The 20,018-nt window shown below is 33.4% G+C and overlaps 1 protein-coding gene across 9 annotated transcripts in view; it reads left to right on the top strand.

The window, feature by feature from the left end:
• CASK (peripheral plasma membrane protein CASK) overlaps positions 1-20,018 on the top strand; it is a 286,894-nt gene that overhangs the window by 241,671 nt on the left and 25,205 nt on the right. For 6 of the 9 annotated variants that reach the window (XM_083115517.1, XM_083115514.1, XM_083115516.1 and 3 more), the window contains 2 exons: positions 3,637-3,775; positions 14,659-14,715. In XM_083115517.1, coding sequence (XP_082971643.1) covers positions 3,637-3,775; positions 14,659-14,715 — 196 coding nt within the window. The remainder of the gene's footprint in view (positions 1-3,636; positions 3,776-14,658; positions 14,716-20,018) is intronic. The other 3 variants (XM_083115521.1, XM_083115519.1, XM_083115518.1) reach the window with 1 other exon arrangement.

Genomic DNA, 20,018 nt, shown 5'->3' with positions numbered 1-20,018 from the left:
TGAACTTTGCATCATAAAGGGCTACAACATAACCTTCCCAAAAGCAACTCGGTTTTGGCATCATTTTCGGCCAAGCTAGAAAATGCACAAACGCTTGGAAAAGTTATACAATGTACTCCTCCCAAAAGTGGCTCAGTTTGGGCAGAATTTTCGGCCTAGTGAGAAAACACTACCACTCTTTTACAGCTCGCACACTACACACTGACAAACATGCCCGACCAAGGTTGGGTGAGTTAATTCTGAGTGCAGGGGGAAGGAATCGCGTTTGGTCACATATACGCTGAACAGCCTCTGTATATATATACATGCTGCTAAAAATATATGAAGTGGCTGTGTCCAGACCACAAGGAACCTGTTTGTGAATTTTGTTTGATCACATTCAAATATATCACTAGATTTAGTATTTGCTCCCTCCTGTATTGTGTTTAGTGAAATAACTTATAATTGTTTTGTTAAGTGAACCAGAATACTTTAAAAAGGACATTATTGCTATAATACCAGATAATTTTTGACAAAAGAATCACAACAGGAATCTGCACAACCAATGACTAGTTTTTTTTTTTTACGTGTGACCACTACAGTGTTAAAATAACATTATTTTGTATATCAATGTTAAAAATTGACAAAGCCAATCTTGGATTTTACAAAATAATACAGCAAATGTTGCTATTAAAGTCTTTTCTTTATTCTTGCAGCAGCATTTTGCTCAGACCTTGTTCAAGCTTACACTATCAAGATACATGCACACAAACGCACAACATTACATGGCTAATTACTAAACAATATATATGAATAAAATATGAACAGTTTGTGCTTTCTCCCGTGTTTTGTCCTAGGAAAGCTTTTTTTATGTTGGTTTTTAAATGTGGATATAGAGGTCCTAGATTTTGGATTTTGAACAAAAATCATCAGCACAGATCTCTGATATACATCTGATGAAAAGTTTACAGTAACTGAGTTACTTTTTAAAATAAATAACTGTAACTGCTACTTTTTGAACCAAGTAACAAGTAACTCAATTACTTACTTGTCATAGGCATCAAATTATAGTACTAATAATACCTCTAATATGAAATTAAATTAAGTGTAAATTCAGTCAAGAAAGTGTAAAGAAATCAACAGGAAGGTCAAGAAATTACACTTGTGGTCAAGAATTTTTTATATTTTTATGGTATAGTGAATTTACATTGTTATATACCTGTACTGGGATTTGATAAAATTGAATATTTGGAAATCTAAAATTGTATTGAGTTGTGGTTAAGATTTGTACACTTTGTTTCTTAAGAATTACATACTTGTGTGCTTGAAGTTTTGAAAATAAAATATTAAAGAAAGTAATGTGGTCATTCCCCATCCAGGATGAAGTCTGAAGGTTTAATTTTTACATGCATTAATAATGAAAGCAAGTCTAAATCTCTTGTTAAAGTACACCTTCAGTTTTCATCTTAACCAGCCTTGTGGTAGGGGTTTATCATTGAATAAAATTATCCTTTTTCTTGATTTTCAACTATAACTAAGTAGGGTGCGATTAAATGTTAATAAAGGGGGGAAAAGGCAAGAAAGATGAAGAATAAGTCATGAAAAAGTCAAGCATTTTGGATTTGTTATTTTGGTATGCACCCTGAAATTTGGATAAGACTTCACAAGCATGTCACTTCCATTCCGCAGCACACCATTGACCGACTAACCATTAAAATAGCTGCAAAAAAGTAAAGTGCTCCCCTGTTCTTAGCACCATGCCATGTAGGCGTATAGGGGGTGTGGGGGTAACGCCCCACACTTTCTTCATCAGGTCATGAGTGGGGGTGATGTGATCAGCATCATGCCCCTGACCACCTTTACCCCCCAGGGTTTCCCCCAGGTATCCATGTTATTCGACGCTGGGTGGGCGCGAGGCCGCTTCCAACGTTAAAAAAGTTCTCAGATTTGAACCGGCCGGGGATCGAACCCGGGACCTTGAGCATGGTAGTCAGACGCGTTACCGACTGAGCCACCGCGGCCAAAAATAGCTGCAAGAAGTTGAAATTTGATACAACAATAGAAGCTTACATTATACCAGTCCTACCACTCTAAACGTATCCATTGTTGAGTGTCAATGAAATGCAATTTTATAAATTATTAGTTGGCAGTTATCAAAACTGATCCATTCTGTATTTTGACTTTTTGTTATAAAGAGGACTGAATTAGTGCTTGTTATATTCATTTCATATGCTCATCATGGGTGTATTATAGCGTAGGATGGAGTGGACAATTACCCACTAGAAATGTCCATAACTAGCAATAAATCTTTAATTAATGTCATTGTTCTTCTCTTTCGTTTTAAAGTTAAACAGCTAAAGGAAGGTTGTGACAGTCCTTAATGATGATTACCATGAGTAATTTAGTGTGTTATTTTATGTACAGGCTGATTCAAAATTCCCCCAGGGTTTTTGAACGTGGTACAAGAACTGTAACACTTACAGTAAAAAGGTGCATATCAGTACATAAAGAATTTCTCTTAAGTTTGATACTCAATATGTGCACCCTTGGTGACGTGCTAGACAACAAACCTGAAATCAAGTTCCTGCCACACACATCCCAACATATCACGATCATCTCACAGGCAGCCAGGCTACTTTAAATTGTTGTACAGTGGGATCCATGAGTATTACCATGCAAATTGTTCATTACTATTTTCATTAATATTTCTCTTACAACGTATGTGTTTTTACGGGATCAATTTTTAGGTATGCTGGTGCAGAAGTTGTCAACCGCTTGTTTTGAGTTTCCTTTCAAATATTGAAACTCTTATTGGGTCAAATAAAGTGCAAGAACATGGTGATGGACAATTTGCACTGTAATACTCATGGATCCCACTGTACCACGGACAAATTGTTTTGTCTCTAGGTGCTTCTGTTCAATATTTCATATGAAATCTCTGTTGCATCATCACAACAGACTCACATTTAGTGAATTCTAAACCACAGAATGCTTTATGCTCACCAGTGTACAGCATGTTTGTATTAACTGTGTTATACTGCCACCTAGCGGTTAAATCTTCAATTAAGTGACATGGCCTATTACAAGTGCAAACTTTGAGAGATTCTTTATGTACTGATATGCACTTTTTTTCTGTATGTGTTACAGTTCTTGTACTATGAACATTTGAAACCCAGAAGGGAATTATGAATCACCCTGTATTTCTTTAATACTATATTCAGGTTTTGTTGTATACAGCATTGTGTATTGTGATGTACAAAATATATATTTGTCATGTATGAGTTGCAAAAATTGTACCTGTATTCTAGTAATGTGAAGTTCTTAAGTGACATGAAGGGTTGTAACATAAACTTAAATAATATATGTAATCTACACCTGTGAGTACTTTAAATCATATACATATTGCAATGACTGTGAGGTGTGGTTGTTTGCAAGGTTATCAACTACCACAAGTTGGAAGATTATCACCTCCACAAAAGTAGGTAATTTAATCCACCACTGATGCTCATCATAAGCCCAAGAAGTAGAAAAGCAACATTAAAAATGTACAAAAACAAATCATGATAGTCTACAGCCATTGTTACCGAAGCTTAGGGAACAATAACTTATATTGAGATTTTATTACATGTTCATTACATAAATCCTTACTAATTTCAGATTATAAGTAAGGATGATCACAATTGGTGGCAGGCGAGAAAAGACAATGCTGCGGGTACAGCTGGTCTTATTCCTTCACCAGAATTGCAGGAGTGGAGAACAGCCTGTCTAGCTATGGAGAAAAACAAGCAAGAACAAGGTAAGCATCTACAATTTTTCATAAGAAATATATAACTGACCTTAATATTCACTTAATGTGTATTGTTATAATTTCCTTTCTTCTTGAAATGTAACAATTATAGCGTAATCAGCAACTGTATACTGATTCGATTTCCCATAAGGCTTAGTTTTTGAATGTACCCTTTTCGTTGCTATTCTGAGACTTAAAAATCTTTGCAATATATACAACAAAATAGTCACTTTTTGTTAATATAGTTTCTCTAAAACTCAAGAACATTGCAGAATAGATTTGCATTATTTAAATTTTGGTTAACAACTATAATTAATTTTAGTTATGTTCTGCTTGTTATTCTGATTATAATTTGTGTGAGGGAGGTTGTTGTCATTGGTTAATAATACCACTGTGATTGCTATAGAGTCTGAGATTTTTTCCATCATTTTCCTCCACGTGGTTCCTTTAAGAAGGGTGATTATTTCTTCGATTTTCTTGTCCATTTCTATTCATCCATCATCTACTCATCTTGTCTGTCATTGGTAACCTAAATTTATAACTAAGTGACATTATACATGATTATAGTGCGAAAAAAGAAGAGTAGCTGCAAGAATTGAAACTTCCATATACTTTCCAACGAAAAATACCTACTTCAAATTTTGGAGATTTATCTGTGTGTTATGATAATAACAAGAGAAGTGCTCTTTTCTACTTGGTGCCCTGTTCTGAGAGTTGCTGTTGTTGATATGAGATTTAGCAAGCCTCAGCATTTTTGGCAGGGATAGGAAACATTTTAACGCTTAACTGGTAATGTGATTAGAAAGTACTTAACTGGTAACATGATTATATTGATTAATTTTGTTTCTTTTACTTCGCATTTCTGCCACTTTTGGCTAATCTTGAAGATGAGGATGAGTGATGATATGATAAAATTGACGAAGGGATGCTTACAAATAACACCCATGCCCAACCAGGACTGCTGGTGTTGTAGTACAATATTCTAACAACTTCACCACAGAGTCCAGCGGTAATATGATTTGAAACTCCTTTGACTGGTAACATGGTTAGAATCTCTCCTAACTGCTAACATGGTTAGAATCTCTAACTGTTAAAACATGGTTAAAATCTCTCCTAACTGCTAACATGGTTAAAATCTCTCCTAACTGCTAACATGGCTAAAATCTCTCCTAACTGCTAACATGGTTAAAATCTCTCCTAACTGCTAACATGGTTAAAATCTCTCCTAATTGCTAACATGGTTAAAATCTCTTCTAACTGCTAACATGGTTAAAATCTCTCCTAACTGGTAACATGGGTAAAATATCCTCTAACTGGTAACATGGTTAAAATCTCCCTTAATTGTTAACATGATTAAAATCTCCCTTAATTGGTAACATGGTTAAAATCTCTCTTAATTGATAACATGGTTAAAAATCTCCCTTAACTGGTAATGTGATAAAAACTCCCTTCACTGGTAACTTAATTAGAAACTCCCTTAGCTAGTGCGAAGGTAAGTCAATATATAAGTTGCAAAATGGAATAGAAAGAAAAGTTGAAATAATTACCTGATGAAATGTGGTTTATTTTTCAACGTAATCTCCATGAACATTTAGGCACTTGTCTCAGCATGTCACGAGTCCCTCAAAGCCAGCAGCAAAGAAGGTTTGTGGTTGGTGTCATAGCCAGCTGGTAACCTCCCGATGGACTTCCTCCATATCCTTGAACCGGTGACCACCCAGGTGATTCTTCAGTTGGCCAAAGAGATTAAAGTCGGATGGTGCCAAATCCAGACTGTAGGTTGGATGTTCCAGTCATTCCCAACCTAGGGACCATATGTGACCCACTGTGGTATTGGCACTGTGTGTACGAGCATTGTCATCCAACAGAAGAACTCCATCTCTCAAAACACCTGGACGTTTCCTGCGAATGGCTGAACGTAACTTTGTCAGGATTCTGCAATATGTGACTGCAGTGTCAGTGTGACCCTGGGGCACAAATTCCACGAGTAGGATGCCTTTACTGCCTGTTGCTCACCATGCGTACACTTGACTAACACACCTGCCATCTTACCCACTTGACACCCGAATGGCTCATCGCCGCATAAGAACATGACTACTAGCACCACATACGATACACAATGGTGCTGCCACCTACACCGACACTTGCGGGAATGATCAGTGGAATGACTGATATTCATAAAACAATTTCACATTGCAGCAATTCGAAGATATTTCATTTTGTGACTTATATATTGACTTTCCCTTGTAGCATAGTTAGAAACTCCCTTAGCTAGTAACATAGTTAAAAGCTTCCTTAACCAGTAACATGGTTAAAGACTCCCTTAACTAGTAACATTGTTAAAGTCTCCCTTAACAGGCAACATGGTTAAAATCTCCATTAACTAGGAACATGTGGTCTAACAGTCCCGAATCAAAAAATATTTACTTTACTTTCCAATGAAAAGACATGGATTTTTTAACATTTTTCTAGTTTCATCTGACTGACAACTTGTAAAGTGTAAAGTATTGTGGCTTTATTTAAATTAAAATTTGTACAATGGTATGAATAAAACAAGTCTTATTTTGTTTCCATTTTCAGGTATTTTGGAAAAATAGTTAGATTTTTTTTAAAAATATATTTTTTAACATCTGATGCACAAAGTGAAAATATAAGTGTTGAACATATTAACTTACACATATTTTTTATATATTAAGTTAAATAAGTCCAAAATTATACCCCCAAACTTAAAATCACATAAATTTCCAAAAATATTCTGAAGTTACATTTTTCCCTCCAGTAGGTATACATAGCTTGAGAAATAGTATAATAGTTCCTACTTAATTTATATATCACTACAGAAATCTTTGTAATGCTAATAAAATGAATATGAGGGTACAAAAAGTGATTCTTTTGAAATTGAAACCAGCTGTACGTAAATATACTTTAGGGAAAATAATACATAAATAATAATATTTTCCACTTATGTTCAATTAAAATTTAAAATGTTTCTTCTTAAAGAGAAGCCAATACTCGAACACAACTAGTAACTTTGGATCTGACAGACCCCAAGCCAACTTAACCCATATGGGAGAGCCCAGAAAACTTCAAGTAGCTATTGAAGGATACAAGAGATGGGGAGCAATGAGGCAGTTTGTAGCATAAAATAACCAGACAATAAAATTTCACTGGGGTCTCTCAGACCGAACGTGTCCATTTAAGGGTTAATTTAAGATTAACAGAAAGTAAAGACATTTGTCTTTCCTGGTGGAGCAAATGCAAGAAATATTAAACATGTTCTTAAAAAAAGATATGCACTATTAATCTCCGCCACTGAGAAGTAATTGATACAAAAAATAATAACAGGAAAAAAAATGCATCAATTTTAATGGTAACTGTAGGAAGGGGATGCAACTTATCCACAATCCACAACATTCTAAATCTGGGCTTGAGACTTTGACTGCAAATTTCTCATACTTTTCCTCATGAAAGCCATACATACATACATACATACATGCATGCATACACACTCACACAGTCTCAGTGTCTCTCTCTTTCTTTTATTTTCTTGTTTTCTTTCAGAGTATTGTAATTTTTTTGGTTACACAAGTCAGAAAAGATTATAATTTAAGATGACTGGTGTATAGAATAAAGGAAATTATAATAATTTGCAGCAATTGAAGAATATGTATATATCTGAAAGAAGCTCTTAAAGTGAATCTGTACCTTTATTCACATGAAATATTTAACTTAGGTTTAAAAGTTTGATAGAAAAAGATAATAAATATCTCCACTTTGCACAAAGGATAAAGTTTTTCCTAAGGTTGTAGCATATTGTCTTTCAAGTTTCGAAGAATATAAATTCTGCATATGATTCTAAGATGTTGATGTTGGTTTGCAGATAGTTGGTATTTATGTATCGTCTTAGTAATTCATTCTATTGAAATGCATTAATTTATAATTTAAATTGCAGTTGTATTTGTTCCAACAGTGCACATTTTTAGGTATACATATTGATATGTATTTATTATGTATTGTGTATTTTGTTGTGATGTGAATTTTATATAAAAATAATGCTAATCCTTGACAGTATCAATTTATGATTGTATTCTATCCTTGCATGTATAAAATAATACTATACTATGTGTGTGTGTGTGTGTGTAAATGCAACAAGGGAGAAATGCTTTATAATGTATAAATTTGTAGTCTTTAAATATGAACATAAAGCCCTAACTATTTTTTTTATATGTACAAGTATAACTCGTAATAATCCTTTGTGCAACAGCCCATGAAGGGCCTGGGCATACCTACCGACTGCCGGTCTCCCTCCCACACTTTCTCTCGTCACCTCTAAGCATGGAGATCTTCAACCAATAAGTATAACTTGTACATGTACATAATTTTGATTTCTTCTGAAATTTAGCTGTTACCAACTAAAGTTACTAAATCTGAATAAGAATTCAAAATTACAAATCTCTTTGAAGCGTACCCCTTTATGCTGAAAATAATGTTTAGGAGATTCTCAATTTTCATTTGAAATGAAATTATTTAGATAATTGTTACACGTGTGAACTAAATTTCTTATAAAAGGGGGAAGGGTAAGCTAATTCCTAAACATGAAATAATGAAAGTAGGTCTCCTATGGAATCAAATGCCTATGCTCTTCCCTCTGGTGCGAGTGGTCCTGTGTGGGGGTTCTTAGTAAGAATACTGCTGGAATAACACACTTCAGTATAATAAAGCCCATGAAATGCCAAGGGTGGCAAGATTTTGGGCTGCTAAAGTTTAGTGAAACCCAGAAATAGGGTCGATATTGCCATATGAAAAAAAAATTTTGAGAAAGACATGAATGATATATTTACTTGAATTTTTTAAGTCAGTTAGAGCTGATATCTTTACCAGCTGCATTGGTACTGAAAACTATCACTTAGAATTTAATCCTTTGGAACCATCTGATACTTTTCTGGGGTCTAAGTGTTTAACTTAATTCAAAACTTTGGGTGTGCCAGCACTTGGGTTATTTGCACTGGAATCCGAGTGTCTTGCAGAGTCTCCAAAAATGTCACACAAAGCTTTCATGGCATCAAAATATCCTGGAAATTATGCAAATTGCACATTTTATTTTTTATTTTTGCGACAACATTGTGGGGAGAAATGGATTATGTGATTAAATAATTATCTTGTATGAAGTTATGAACATTTCAAATAAAAGATTTGGTTTCAATCAAAAACTTGTATATTGAAATTTATAAATGCTCTAAGTTACTTTCACATGTTACAGTTTTCAAATTTTAGTATTGCCGGCCCCCGTGATGGAGTGGTTAGTACATTGCGCTACAACACCAGGGTTCCCAGGTTCGAATCCTGGCCTGGGCATTGATATTTGTGAGCGTCCATTCATCATATCATCACTCATCCCCATCTTTGCAAATTAGCCAAAAGTAGCATAAAAAGCAAAGTAAAATAAAGCAAATCAATCAATTAAATTTTAGTATTAGTGGGAACTGGGGAGAACATAGGCATTGGTATGGGTTCAACGTTTTTATTAGGTCTAAAGAGAAAGCAATTTTCCAGTGAAGATAATTCTTCAGTTTGATCTTTCTGTTATTTAAGGAGATATTAATGATTTATTTTCTGAAAGATTTGTAGAAGCTACTTGGCTTGCAGTGGTAGCAGTGCCTAGGGAAAGTAAGAGAAATTGCTGGGGGTAGACTGTTTTATGACAGGTTGATCATATGGATATATTTGAGGTACAAGTTCATTTAATTACTATTTTTTTTCCGGGAATGTGGACTAGCTGATTAGGGCAGATTGACACACTTAGACATGGTCACTGCTTATATATTTTCAACTTCCTTGCTTGATATTTCACTAAGGATCTCGCATATTTTATCTACAATGGGTTCACAAAAAACACTGAAAGGATCAAAGATGCACCAAAAAAGGGGTGATGGGATTATGACCCCACTTTATTGCACCATATTTCCACCCATAATGGCATTCAAAATGCTTTTCAGCAACAGACTGCTGTTTGACACTTCCCTGTAAACACATTAAACAAAATTTTTCTAGAGCATATTATGACCATCACAATAATGCATTTGTAATATGTATACCATGTTTCAGAACCAATTCTATATTAAATTATACAATTAAATTAGTATCTTATCAATAAGTGGAGTTTATAAAGCATTATGTGCATTTACTTCAAATTGCTTGTATTACGTGTAAATGATTTGTGGCATGTACATTTTGTTTCAAACTATAAATCTATAAAATATTTATACTCCTAAAATTAAAAGTGGAATGCTATTAAATTTTTCTTATAAATAACTTCTTTTGTTTAAAATTAATGTTTGTACATTTTTTAAGGTTATGTTGTTGTTGCATGTGATCCTATTTATGCATCAACAGTTTTATTTAAATAATTAGATATTATGTAAATAGTTCTAGTGCTTGATAATTTCCCTTTATATGTAAATCTTATCTTTCTTCCGTGTACAATGTAAACACAGTAAACAGAAATAAAAAAAAACAAACAAGAGAATGGTAATTCTTAATCTCAGATGATAATTATGGAAAAATTATCTATAAATAAAATAAAAAATACCAGATAAAAATATAATACTAGAATTTGTTAGAAACAAAGTGTCTTGTAGAGAATATTACTCAAAAATGAACCTGTATTATTACTACACTTAATCTTAGAATGGTGAAAAGTAATATTTATATAATCTCTTTGACATGACTGAAAATGTTAATTTGTCATTTTCTGAGACTTGAATTTCTAAGTAAAAAATAAATATTTATTTATTTTTCTTGTTTTGTTATATACATTATAATTTTTAATATTACAAAAATATTATTAATTTTAGTATTTTTATTAAATTATTAGTATTTTTATGGCATGATTAGAAGCAAAAGCAAAAATAGTAAGTGTATGCTAGGACTATTGGCTCAACAATCGCTAAAGAATAATTAAAATAATAGATTAGGAAAACTGCATTATTTATAACACATTGCATTTTATTTGCTACATGAAACCTCTTATCAATGGGTGAACTAATGAAATATTGATGGCAGTTTGTAGCATTTTTAATTCTTGATATTTCCATCCTAAAAAGCCACACTTTCCTATTCATGATTTTTTTTTCACTGCTGGTTATTGCCAAATATTTATAATTATGCTATGCTATAAGGATATATTTAAACTTGCTGCAAACTTATGCAAAAGTTGTGGGTCAACCATGAATCAAATGCAAATCCTTCGTATTTCATGCCAATACCATTCGGAGTTATTAAGCCAAACTCTGATACACATACGACAGACATTGGCTGGGTAATAAATTAAGTTTTACATCCAAAGTACACAGAAATAGGTATTCATATATAGGGGAGAGAGGGGCAAGTGGGACCCCCTTAAGAAATCAAAGGTCATAGCATGCACATTATTTATTTGAGAAGAAACAAACTTTTACCAGGCTATACGTAGAGGATTATGAACATTTTTATCTAGTTCAAATACAAGAAAATAACATCTCTGTTAAAAAAATTAAATAAATCAAGTCTGCATGTGGATGCACTTGCCCGACTGGGTGGAGAAATTAAGACCACCCAGATATAGAAATTGAACAATGAAACTTGGCAAATAACTTTCACCAGACAAACGTTCTAAATCACTTAAATCATGTGTCCAGATTAATGGAATGTGCTGGGGAGTCCTTCCGATAGCAAAATTAACTGACAGAAGGAATGAGTAGGCATTCCCCAGAACGAAGAATTTAGTATGCATATTGCTCAATACATATGGGGGCATTGTTGTTAAAATTAAACTATAACTGTAGTAACGCAACAAAAAATAACCTACCAGTGAATCAATCAAACTTGGAACAAGTGCGACTGTCTAAGATTCTAGGTCTTACCCCACCACAAATGTTTTATATACTCAACCCCTGTATGCGAGTCTAATAATGCAACATTCACCGTGTGTCAGTATGAGGTTCATAAAGAGATATTTATGCAATAAATATATTACAAGTGTTAAAATGTATTGACGAAATGGAATGCAGGCTTCTGTATATACCATAATCTTATAAAGATAACACCGAAAATAAATATATACCTATAAAATCGTCAATTTTCAAGAGAGCATACAACTGCTTCACAGATAGCCTCTCCAGCTTCATGCGACCAACTAGCTTCTCGTGGAGTCATTCCCTGTCGTGGTCTACAATTTAGCTAGGGTGGACTCACTTGCCCACCCTCCCCTAAAGATACATGAGAGATATTTTATGTTTCGGAAGTGTTGGTTAATAATAATACAGATGTTTCCAAATGTACTTTGAAAAATGTAATGTCCTTAGTAACTACCAAGTAACTAACATAATAATGTTTTATTCATTGTGCTAAGAAATTTTGTAAATGATTTTCTGGGTGAAATTTTCTGTAAACCAATTTGATTCTTTTGCAAAATTAATATAAACTAATTCTATTTCTATAAAATTATGCAAATTTTGAGCTTGATTTTTAATTATTCACTTGAAGAGTCAAGCTCCAAGTAAAAATTGTATTTTAAAAAGCTTGCCAGAAATCTGAGTTCTTAATGTTTCATGCATAACTCAATTTTATTTTTCATATAATACCAAATGTATGAACATAATCTTTACATATTCAAATTACCAATTCTCTTACAAAAAATTCTGAAATTAATTTTTTTGACTTTTTTCATGAAATTATACAAGAAGAAATACTTAGGAACAGATGCAGAAGGATCTACATTATCTGAAACAAAATAAAAATAAAAACTTATGCATGTGGCTTTATGTATAGCTTCTGTTTGATAAATATGAGAAAAAAAACATTAAATTAATCCTAAAAATATATAAGTACATTATTGCATGTTTGGCATGAACTGGAATTGACCATCATTTGTTTTGTGTTTTTTTGCACAGCTTATATATTTGATGTATATTTTCTGTAAAAAAAAATAAGCTCTACAAATATAAAACTTTTGTTCATTTTCTCAATATTCTGTTGCAACTTAAATAATTTATTTAAAATTTGTAAATATATTTTAAAACTTTGAGATACATGTGTTGGTATTTTCTTATACAATAGAAAACTTGCAACTATTTTTTGAAAGGTAATTTGTTTGTCAGTTAAAGTTGTGCACTGAATATTGAAATGTCAAAAATGTTGTGTATTTCACAGTGTTATGTATATCTATTGTTTGTTTTGATACAAAAATTAACATATACTGTCTACTTCTAAGTTGATTATGGAAGCTTTATATATTATTTGATGGAATTTTGTAATGTACTGAAAGTGGCCTACATGGAATTTTGTTTGGGGAAGGTTAAAACATATTACCGTATAACTACATAATACAGGAGAGGTTGACGTGTAACACAGTCTGCAATATTTCTCAAAATAATATATTTTTCAAAGTCCCTTTCTATGTGTGGTATTAGGTTCATTTTGTATGGTTATATTCTCTTTCAACTCTACTACATGAATCAATATGTATTTTTAATATTGGACATGCCTTTTCTGCAAATATATATGGATTTCGTGAATTTTATTTTTTCAGTCTTACATTTTGGAGGGGCTGCAGCCCCATCAGTTCCTCTCTTCAGCATGCCCTTGATAGTACCCATACCAGTCTCTCATGCTCATGCTGGTTCAGGGATTGGATGTAGAATTTCATCAAAAAATGCAGGCTCGATCAGGACTTGAACCTGGGTCTCTAGCAAACCGTGTCATTGCTCTACAAACTGAACTACTAGACCAGCCTTGATTCACTTGATTTTTCGACCTGTATTTCCACCAGTGCTACTGCAACGGGATCTGCTGCCTTTGAAACACTGTAGGCATCGATGTTGCCCGATTCCACCCAGCATAGAGATGTAAATTCATTGATATTTGGCACACACACGAGATGTACTATGTAGAATTTTAGCGAAAAATGCTGAAATCTATGCCGATAGGAACCAAGCAATGTCGATGTCTACAGTGTTTCAAAGGGAACAGGTCGGGTTGAGATAGAACTGGCAGAGATTATTCCATACAGGTCGAAAAATCAGGTGAATCCAGACTGGCGTCGTAGCTCAGTTTGTAGAGCAATGACATGGTATGCCAGAGACATGGGTTACAGTCCTGGTCGAGCCTGCATTTTCCACTGAATTATACATAACACTTTTGCAAAGTATCCACCATATTTGATGAACAATTCAATGTCCTGTTCCTACTTTTTACGCCTTTTGTTGTGATCATTATTTTTTTCCACAAGTAGTTGAACATGTCATTCTTGATTACCAACATCTTGTTTCCTCTTAACCTCTCAGGCAGCTTTCGAACTGAAGTGACAAGCAACATGTGACAATTGACACATGTCACTTGGAAACGAACCTTCAGAAACAAATACAATCTTTCATACTGGAGTGACAAAAAACATGTTGCTTGTATGACACTAGGACTGGGCTGTTTTCTCAGTCTGTTGGTAGTACCTATACAGTGAATGCTTATAGACTGGAGGAGCTCATATTACTTTCATTTCAGCATGACATGTCACATGCCGTTTGTTGCTTGTTTCTGACTATTAAGTCAAAGATGTAAAAAGAAGCATATCTTTATCTGCTAATCCTGTTAATTATTGGAAATAGTGGAGCTTTGCGAAACTTCACTAGATTACATTTGCTTCAGTTCCAAAAAGTTTGTGCAGATATGTGAACTTCAAATCTAATCTAGTAGTAAAAAGCTGCATTAGTTTCTTGTTACCATATAACATTCAGATTGTACGAAAGAACAAAGCCTGATTGAAATTTTAATCAATGACTGTACATGTGTGAATCCCTTTGAATGTTTCCCTTCACGTAAAGAAAAAGTCATTTCTTTCATTGTTGGTGATGCTGTAGACGGAGATACTCCGGGTGGCTGCACTTCGCATAAAGAAGGATGTGATGGAACTACAGGTAGGGGCATGCATTGTACCGTGAGAGTACCATTCAATTTGTAGGATATGTTTAATTTTCTTCAGCTATGTTGCCGTTATGTTGAATTTGTTCTGTTATAAGCAAACCCTACGCTACAAGTTATATTATTATTTTTTGCTTAATGGTTAATTTATTTTGTATGGCAGGAATGCATTCTTGCAACCTCATTTATGATGTTTTCATTGTTGTTGAAAGAATACATATAGGATATTCATACATGTGTAATACATTTATAGTAATAATGTGAAACAACGAATTAGTTGTGTGTGCACTGTTGGAACGGTTATCAAAATTACTTTCATAGAGAATCATGTGCTAACTCTGAGGTAATGTATGAGTTTCGATTTTCTTCAGAATGTCTTGATTTCATACAAATACAGCATATTTGAGCTTGCTGTTACAAAAGAAAATAGTGTATAAAAAGAGGGAGTCTCAAAAAATGTACTCATATTGCTTTTGCATGTATACAGTAAGATTTGTATGAATTGATAACCATTGCATGCTCATATTTGCAAGGGTAAATATACAAATTTTGTATGTACGTGCATGTGCTTTTTTTTCTGGGTTAAGACAGTGATATATAAGTGAAATGGCTTCAGACTTGAGACATTGTAAAGACAATACTGTTGTCCCAGCAATTGCATATCACCCCCCTCCCTTATGCATGTGTTTTTAACATTTATAATAATGCATAAATTGCATTGAAATGCATATGTTAGATTGTTTCTGTTTTAAAATTTAATACTGAACTTTTGCTTTCACTGAAATGTATTCTTTCTTTTTTCAAACCCCAGAATAAGACCTTTACTTATATGTTTATGCATTAAACACATGTTTGTTAAACTAATAATACTAATAACAGTTAAATAATAAGTTACAGAATAGTATGAAGTTTTCCCCACAGGAAGAGTCATACTCCAAAATGTAAGAAAGCATTTATGATTAACAAATAATGTGTTTTGGATTGTAATAATAAACATTAAAAGGTACTGTTCTTTATTTATTGTAATATAGTAATTAAGAGGGGGTAATCAGTTACAGTGATGGATAAGCTTATTTAGCCTATAGCACTATATTTTGAATATAAATATGACATATGCTTTTTAGTTTGCATTTTATATTTACTTTTCAAAATACTTTAATGGCATGAATATTTTATTTGCATGAAATAACTTCATTAATGTATGGTAGTTGATAAATTTACATACAACTCATTAAATGTATTTTATAAAACAATTATGTTACCTATTAAATTATTTATAAGCACTAGGAGAAGAATTTTACAATACGATAGTGAATATTTCAATTTTATTCTTAGAAAAAATTTAATAGATTTTTACTAAATAGTTATGCACTATATATTTTTTGAAGAATATTTTTACAAACTATCATATTTCATAGTACATGTATCCAACATAACTTTCTGCTGATGAAAAATCCCCTGTAGTTATGGATAATAAATCATTGCTTAACTATGTATGTACTAATTAAGAAATGATACTTTCATACAAAATATGTCTTGGGTAAAAATGTTGTTATACTTCAAATACAATGTATATTCAATCAGAAAACTATTTACATAGCCATTGTATTAACTTTTTTACCTGTCAGATTATAGGTTGCATGGATGATTGCATATTTTCTTTAACTTTTAAGAACAAATAATTATGAAAAAGTATCATTAAAAGAACAACAGCAAGGAAAGGTTTTCAATTATTTCATTCTTGTTTACAAAAAATTGTGGCTGCATGTGTTGTCAAATATTTGTGAGCGTACATGCAAGTATAAAATTAACATTTTTTTAAACTTCTCCGATCTTCTCTCCTTAATTCCATGGTCACATATGTAATGATCTTCAATTAGGCAAAACGTTAACGAACAAAACAACATTTATTTAACTTATAACTTCATGTTATAAAATACTACATGAAAGACATTTAACAAAGACAAAAGACAATCTCTCTCCAACTCGACTTGTTCACAGTATCTCTTCTAAAATATTTTATCTTTTTCTTAACTTCTATCAATTCTCCCCCTCTAACAAAGAAAAAAAATCATTCATAGGTCTTGTTACCAAAGGTAAGTTGTAGTCTATCTGGCTCCTTCTTGGATTTAGAAGATCTTCGAAATTCTCTGTTTTCTATGTTCCTCGCTTCTGCAGGTACAGCTGTCTTTGGTTCCCCATGTCCTGGTGCTGCCTCTGTATACCTTTGAAACGTCCAAAAATCATCCAACTCCTCTTCTTTCTTCTCAACCTCCCGTCTCTGAACTTTATAGTTGTTCTTAAGCTTTCCCACCTGATGTCTGTGCACTCTTTTTGTCAATCCATTTGCGAGTTTCACTTCTAAAAGCCTTGCTCCTACTCTCTTAATCACATGAGCTTTTATAAATGTAGGCACTAAGGATGGGAATTTTTTTATCCAAACTATCTCTCCTGATCTGGGCATCCAAGATTCTGCCTCATATCTATTATTGTCTATCTTTTCATCTATTTGGCAATTTGGTAAGTTGAATATACTTCTCGGCTGATAACTCATAACTCTTTCTGCTGGAGACATTCCTAATCGTTGCCACTTCGAAAATCTTAGATAGTATAAAATACTATCTATAATTTTTTTTCCAGTCAATTCTACGTCCCTCATTTCTACTTTGAAAATATTTCTTTCTTAATAAGCCTTTAACTGTCTGCACCCACCTTTCCGCTAAACCATTACTTTCCGGATTCCAAGGCGGTGAATGTATCAATCTTATTCCATGCTTTTCACAGAATTTCTCAAATTGATTACTCCTGAAAGGCGGTCCATTATCTGACACAATAACAGAAGGGTAACCAAAGATCTGGAAATTTTTGTTTAAACATTCTATTGTTTCTTCTCCTGTTGTCGATCGCACCTGCCATATTTCTGTCCATCTAGAGCAACTATCAATGAATAGCAAAAATTTCCTTCCTCCGTATTCAAAAAAATCAACATGTATTCTTTCAAAAGGAATCTCTGTTTGTTTCCATCCGACATATTTGTTTTTGGATGTACTTCTTTGAAAACTATTGCATTCTACACATTGATTTCCCAATCTGTCAAGATCCTCGTCTATTAAAGGCCACCAGTAGAATTCTCTAGCCATCATCTTCATTTTAGGTGTACCTACATGTTCTGCATGTAACAGCTTCAACACTGTTTCCCTGCATTCTTTCGGAATTATTATACGTCTTCCCCACATAAGACATCCCTTATTCATTGTTATTTCATTCTTCCTTCTCTAATAATATAAGATCACAGTATTTTGAAATTCTTTTGGAAGTGAATTAGGCCACACAACATCAACCCATTGTACAAGTTTTTGTAAACTGTCATCTTCTTTCATCTTCTTTACTATGTTATCTAACAATAGAGGTTCAATTTCAAAGGTGTCAATATAATTTAAAGATTCCTCAGCATCCCGTGTGTCTTCCTCTATTGGCAATCTAGATAAAAAATCTGCTACATCTACACGTTTTGTGTAAACATTTGTGTATGAGTATTGTGATAATAACAAGGCCCATCTCTGTAAACGTGAACATGCTAACGATGGAATTGCTGCTGCCTCGCCAAAAATATATTTTACAGGTAAAGAATCACTATAAACTATGAAATGTTTTCCATAAAGATATTTATGAAATATCTTTATGCCCGTCACTAAAGCTAACGCTTCCCTTTCAAATTGGCTGTAATTTCTCTCTGAAGGCGCTAGTGTCGCCGAAGTGCAGGCAATTGTTTTCAATTCACCCTCAATCTTATTACACAACTGAGCCCCAACTCCTACACCACTTCCATCCACAATCAATACAATATCTTGATCTGGATTGTATGAAGTTAATATCTCAGCTTTTTGCAATGCTTCTTTCGATTCAAGAAATTCAGCTTTATGTCGATCTGTCCACGAGCACACTGCTCCTTTCCTTAGCAATTCATAAAGATGTGTTATCTTCATAGCAAAGTTTGGCATGCTTCTATGATAAAATGAAATCATTCCTAAATATGACTTCAACTCTTTAACGTTTGTTGGCTTTGGACAATTCAATATTGCTATCTTATTCTTCATTAAAGGTTGAAAACCATTACTAGATATCCTGTAACCTAAATAGTCTACCTCTTTCTTGAAGAACTGACATTTCTCGAGATTAACTTTTATATTGTAATATGTCAATCTATCCAAAACTAATTTTGTGTTATTGAAACATTCTTCTTCTCCACGGCCTGTTATAATCAAATCATCGAGGTAGCATTTGGCAAATGTATAATCTAACAGTACTTGATCCATTGTTCTTTGGAAAATCTGTGCACTGCAGCTTAGACCCATTGGTAACCTGTTATAAGTGAAAAATCCCCATTTGGTATTGAGAACTAATAACTTTTTAGCACTCTCGTCGAGTAATAGTTGAAGATATGCTTTAGTCAGGTCCAACACTACATATGTGTCTGCATTCACTAAAGAATTAAGTAAATCATCCACTCGTGGCAAAGGATAAGTTACTTGTTCTACCACTTTATTGACGGTTACCTTAAAATCAGAACACAGCCGTAGATCACCATTATTTTCCTTTACTACCACTAAAGGTGTACCCCAATCAGAATACGGAATAGGTGACAAAACTCCCAATTGAACTAAATTATCCAATTCAGCCTTTACTTTTGGTTGTAAACTGTATGGAACCTCGTATTCTTTCTTGAATATTGGAACTGCTCCCTCCTTGATTGGTATTGTAGCTTTAAATTGCTTAATAGGTTCGCAAATATTACCAGCAAAAACTTCTTTGTACTTATTTATTAAGTAGTCAACTTTCTGATTATTAAAAGTTAGTTGCTTAGATACTGTTAACAAACAAGTGTCCCTAGAAATCCTTAACTGAAACCAAGATTTCCAATCTGGCCATAATTCATCCAACCAGGTCCTTCCTGAAATAGGTGTCTTTAATTTATTTCGGGAAATGTACAAGGGCATTTTTAATCCTCTATTTTCTAACTGCACATGCAGCATAACTCTCCGTAGTGGTCTCCCATCTGCATTCCGTAAAATGAGAACACTCTTTATAACTGGAACGTTCCTAAAATTCGTTGTATGGAATTTCTCATCCAAACAGATACTGCTGCCCCAGTATCTACTTCGAATTGGACCTGTTTGCCATTGCACATCAACCTAACCAAACTTCATGGCGTGGTGCTATGCACAGGGGAGCACTTTACCTTTTTTTACCTAACCAAACAATTATCAGTTTCACTTCCAGAGCTACTCATTTCAACATC

The sequence above is a fragment of the Lepisma saccharinum genome, chromosome 30 (genome assembly GCF_977018435.1).
Source record: "Lepisma saccharinum chromosome 30, izLepSacc3.1, whole genome shotgun sequence".
Classification (NCBI taxonomy): Eukaryota; Metazoa; Arthropoda; class Insecta; order Zygentoma; family Lepismatidae; genus Lepisma; species Lepisma saccharinum.
This window is presented reverse-complemented; position numbering and strand designations above follow the sequence as displayed.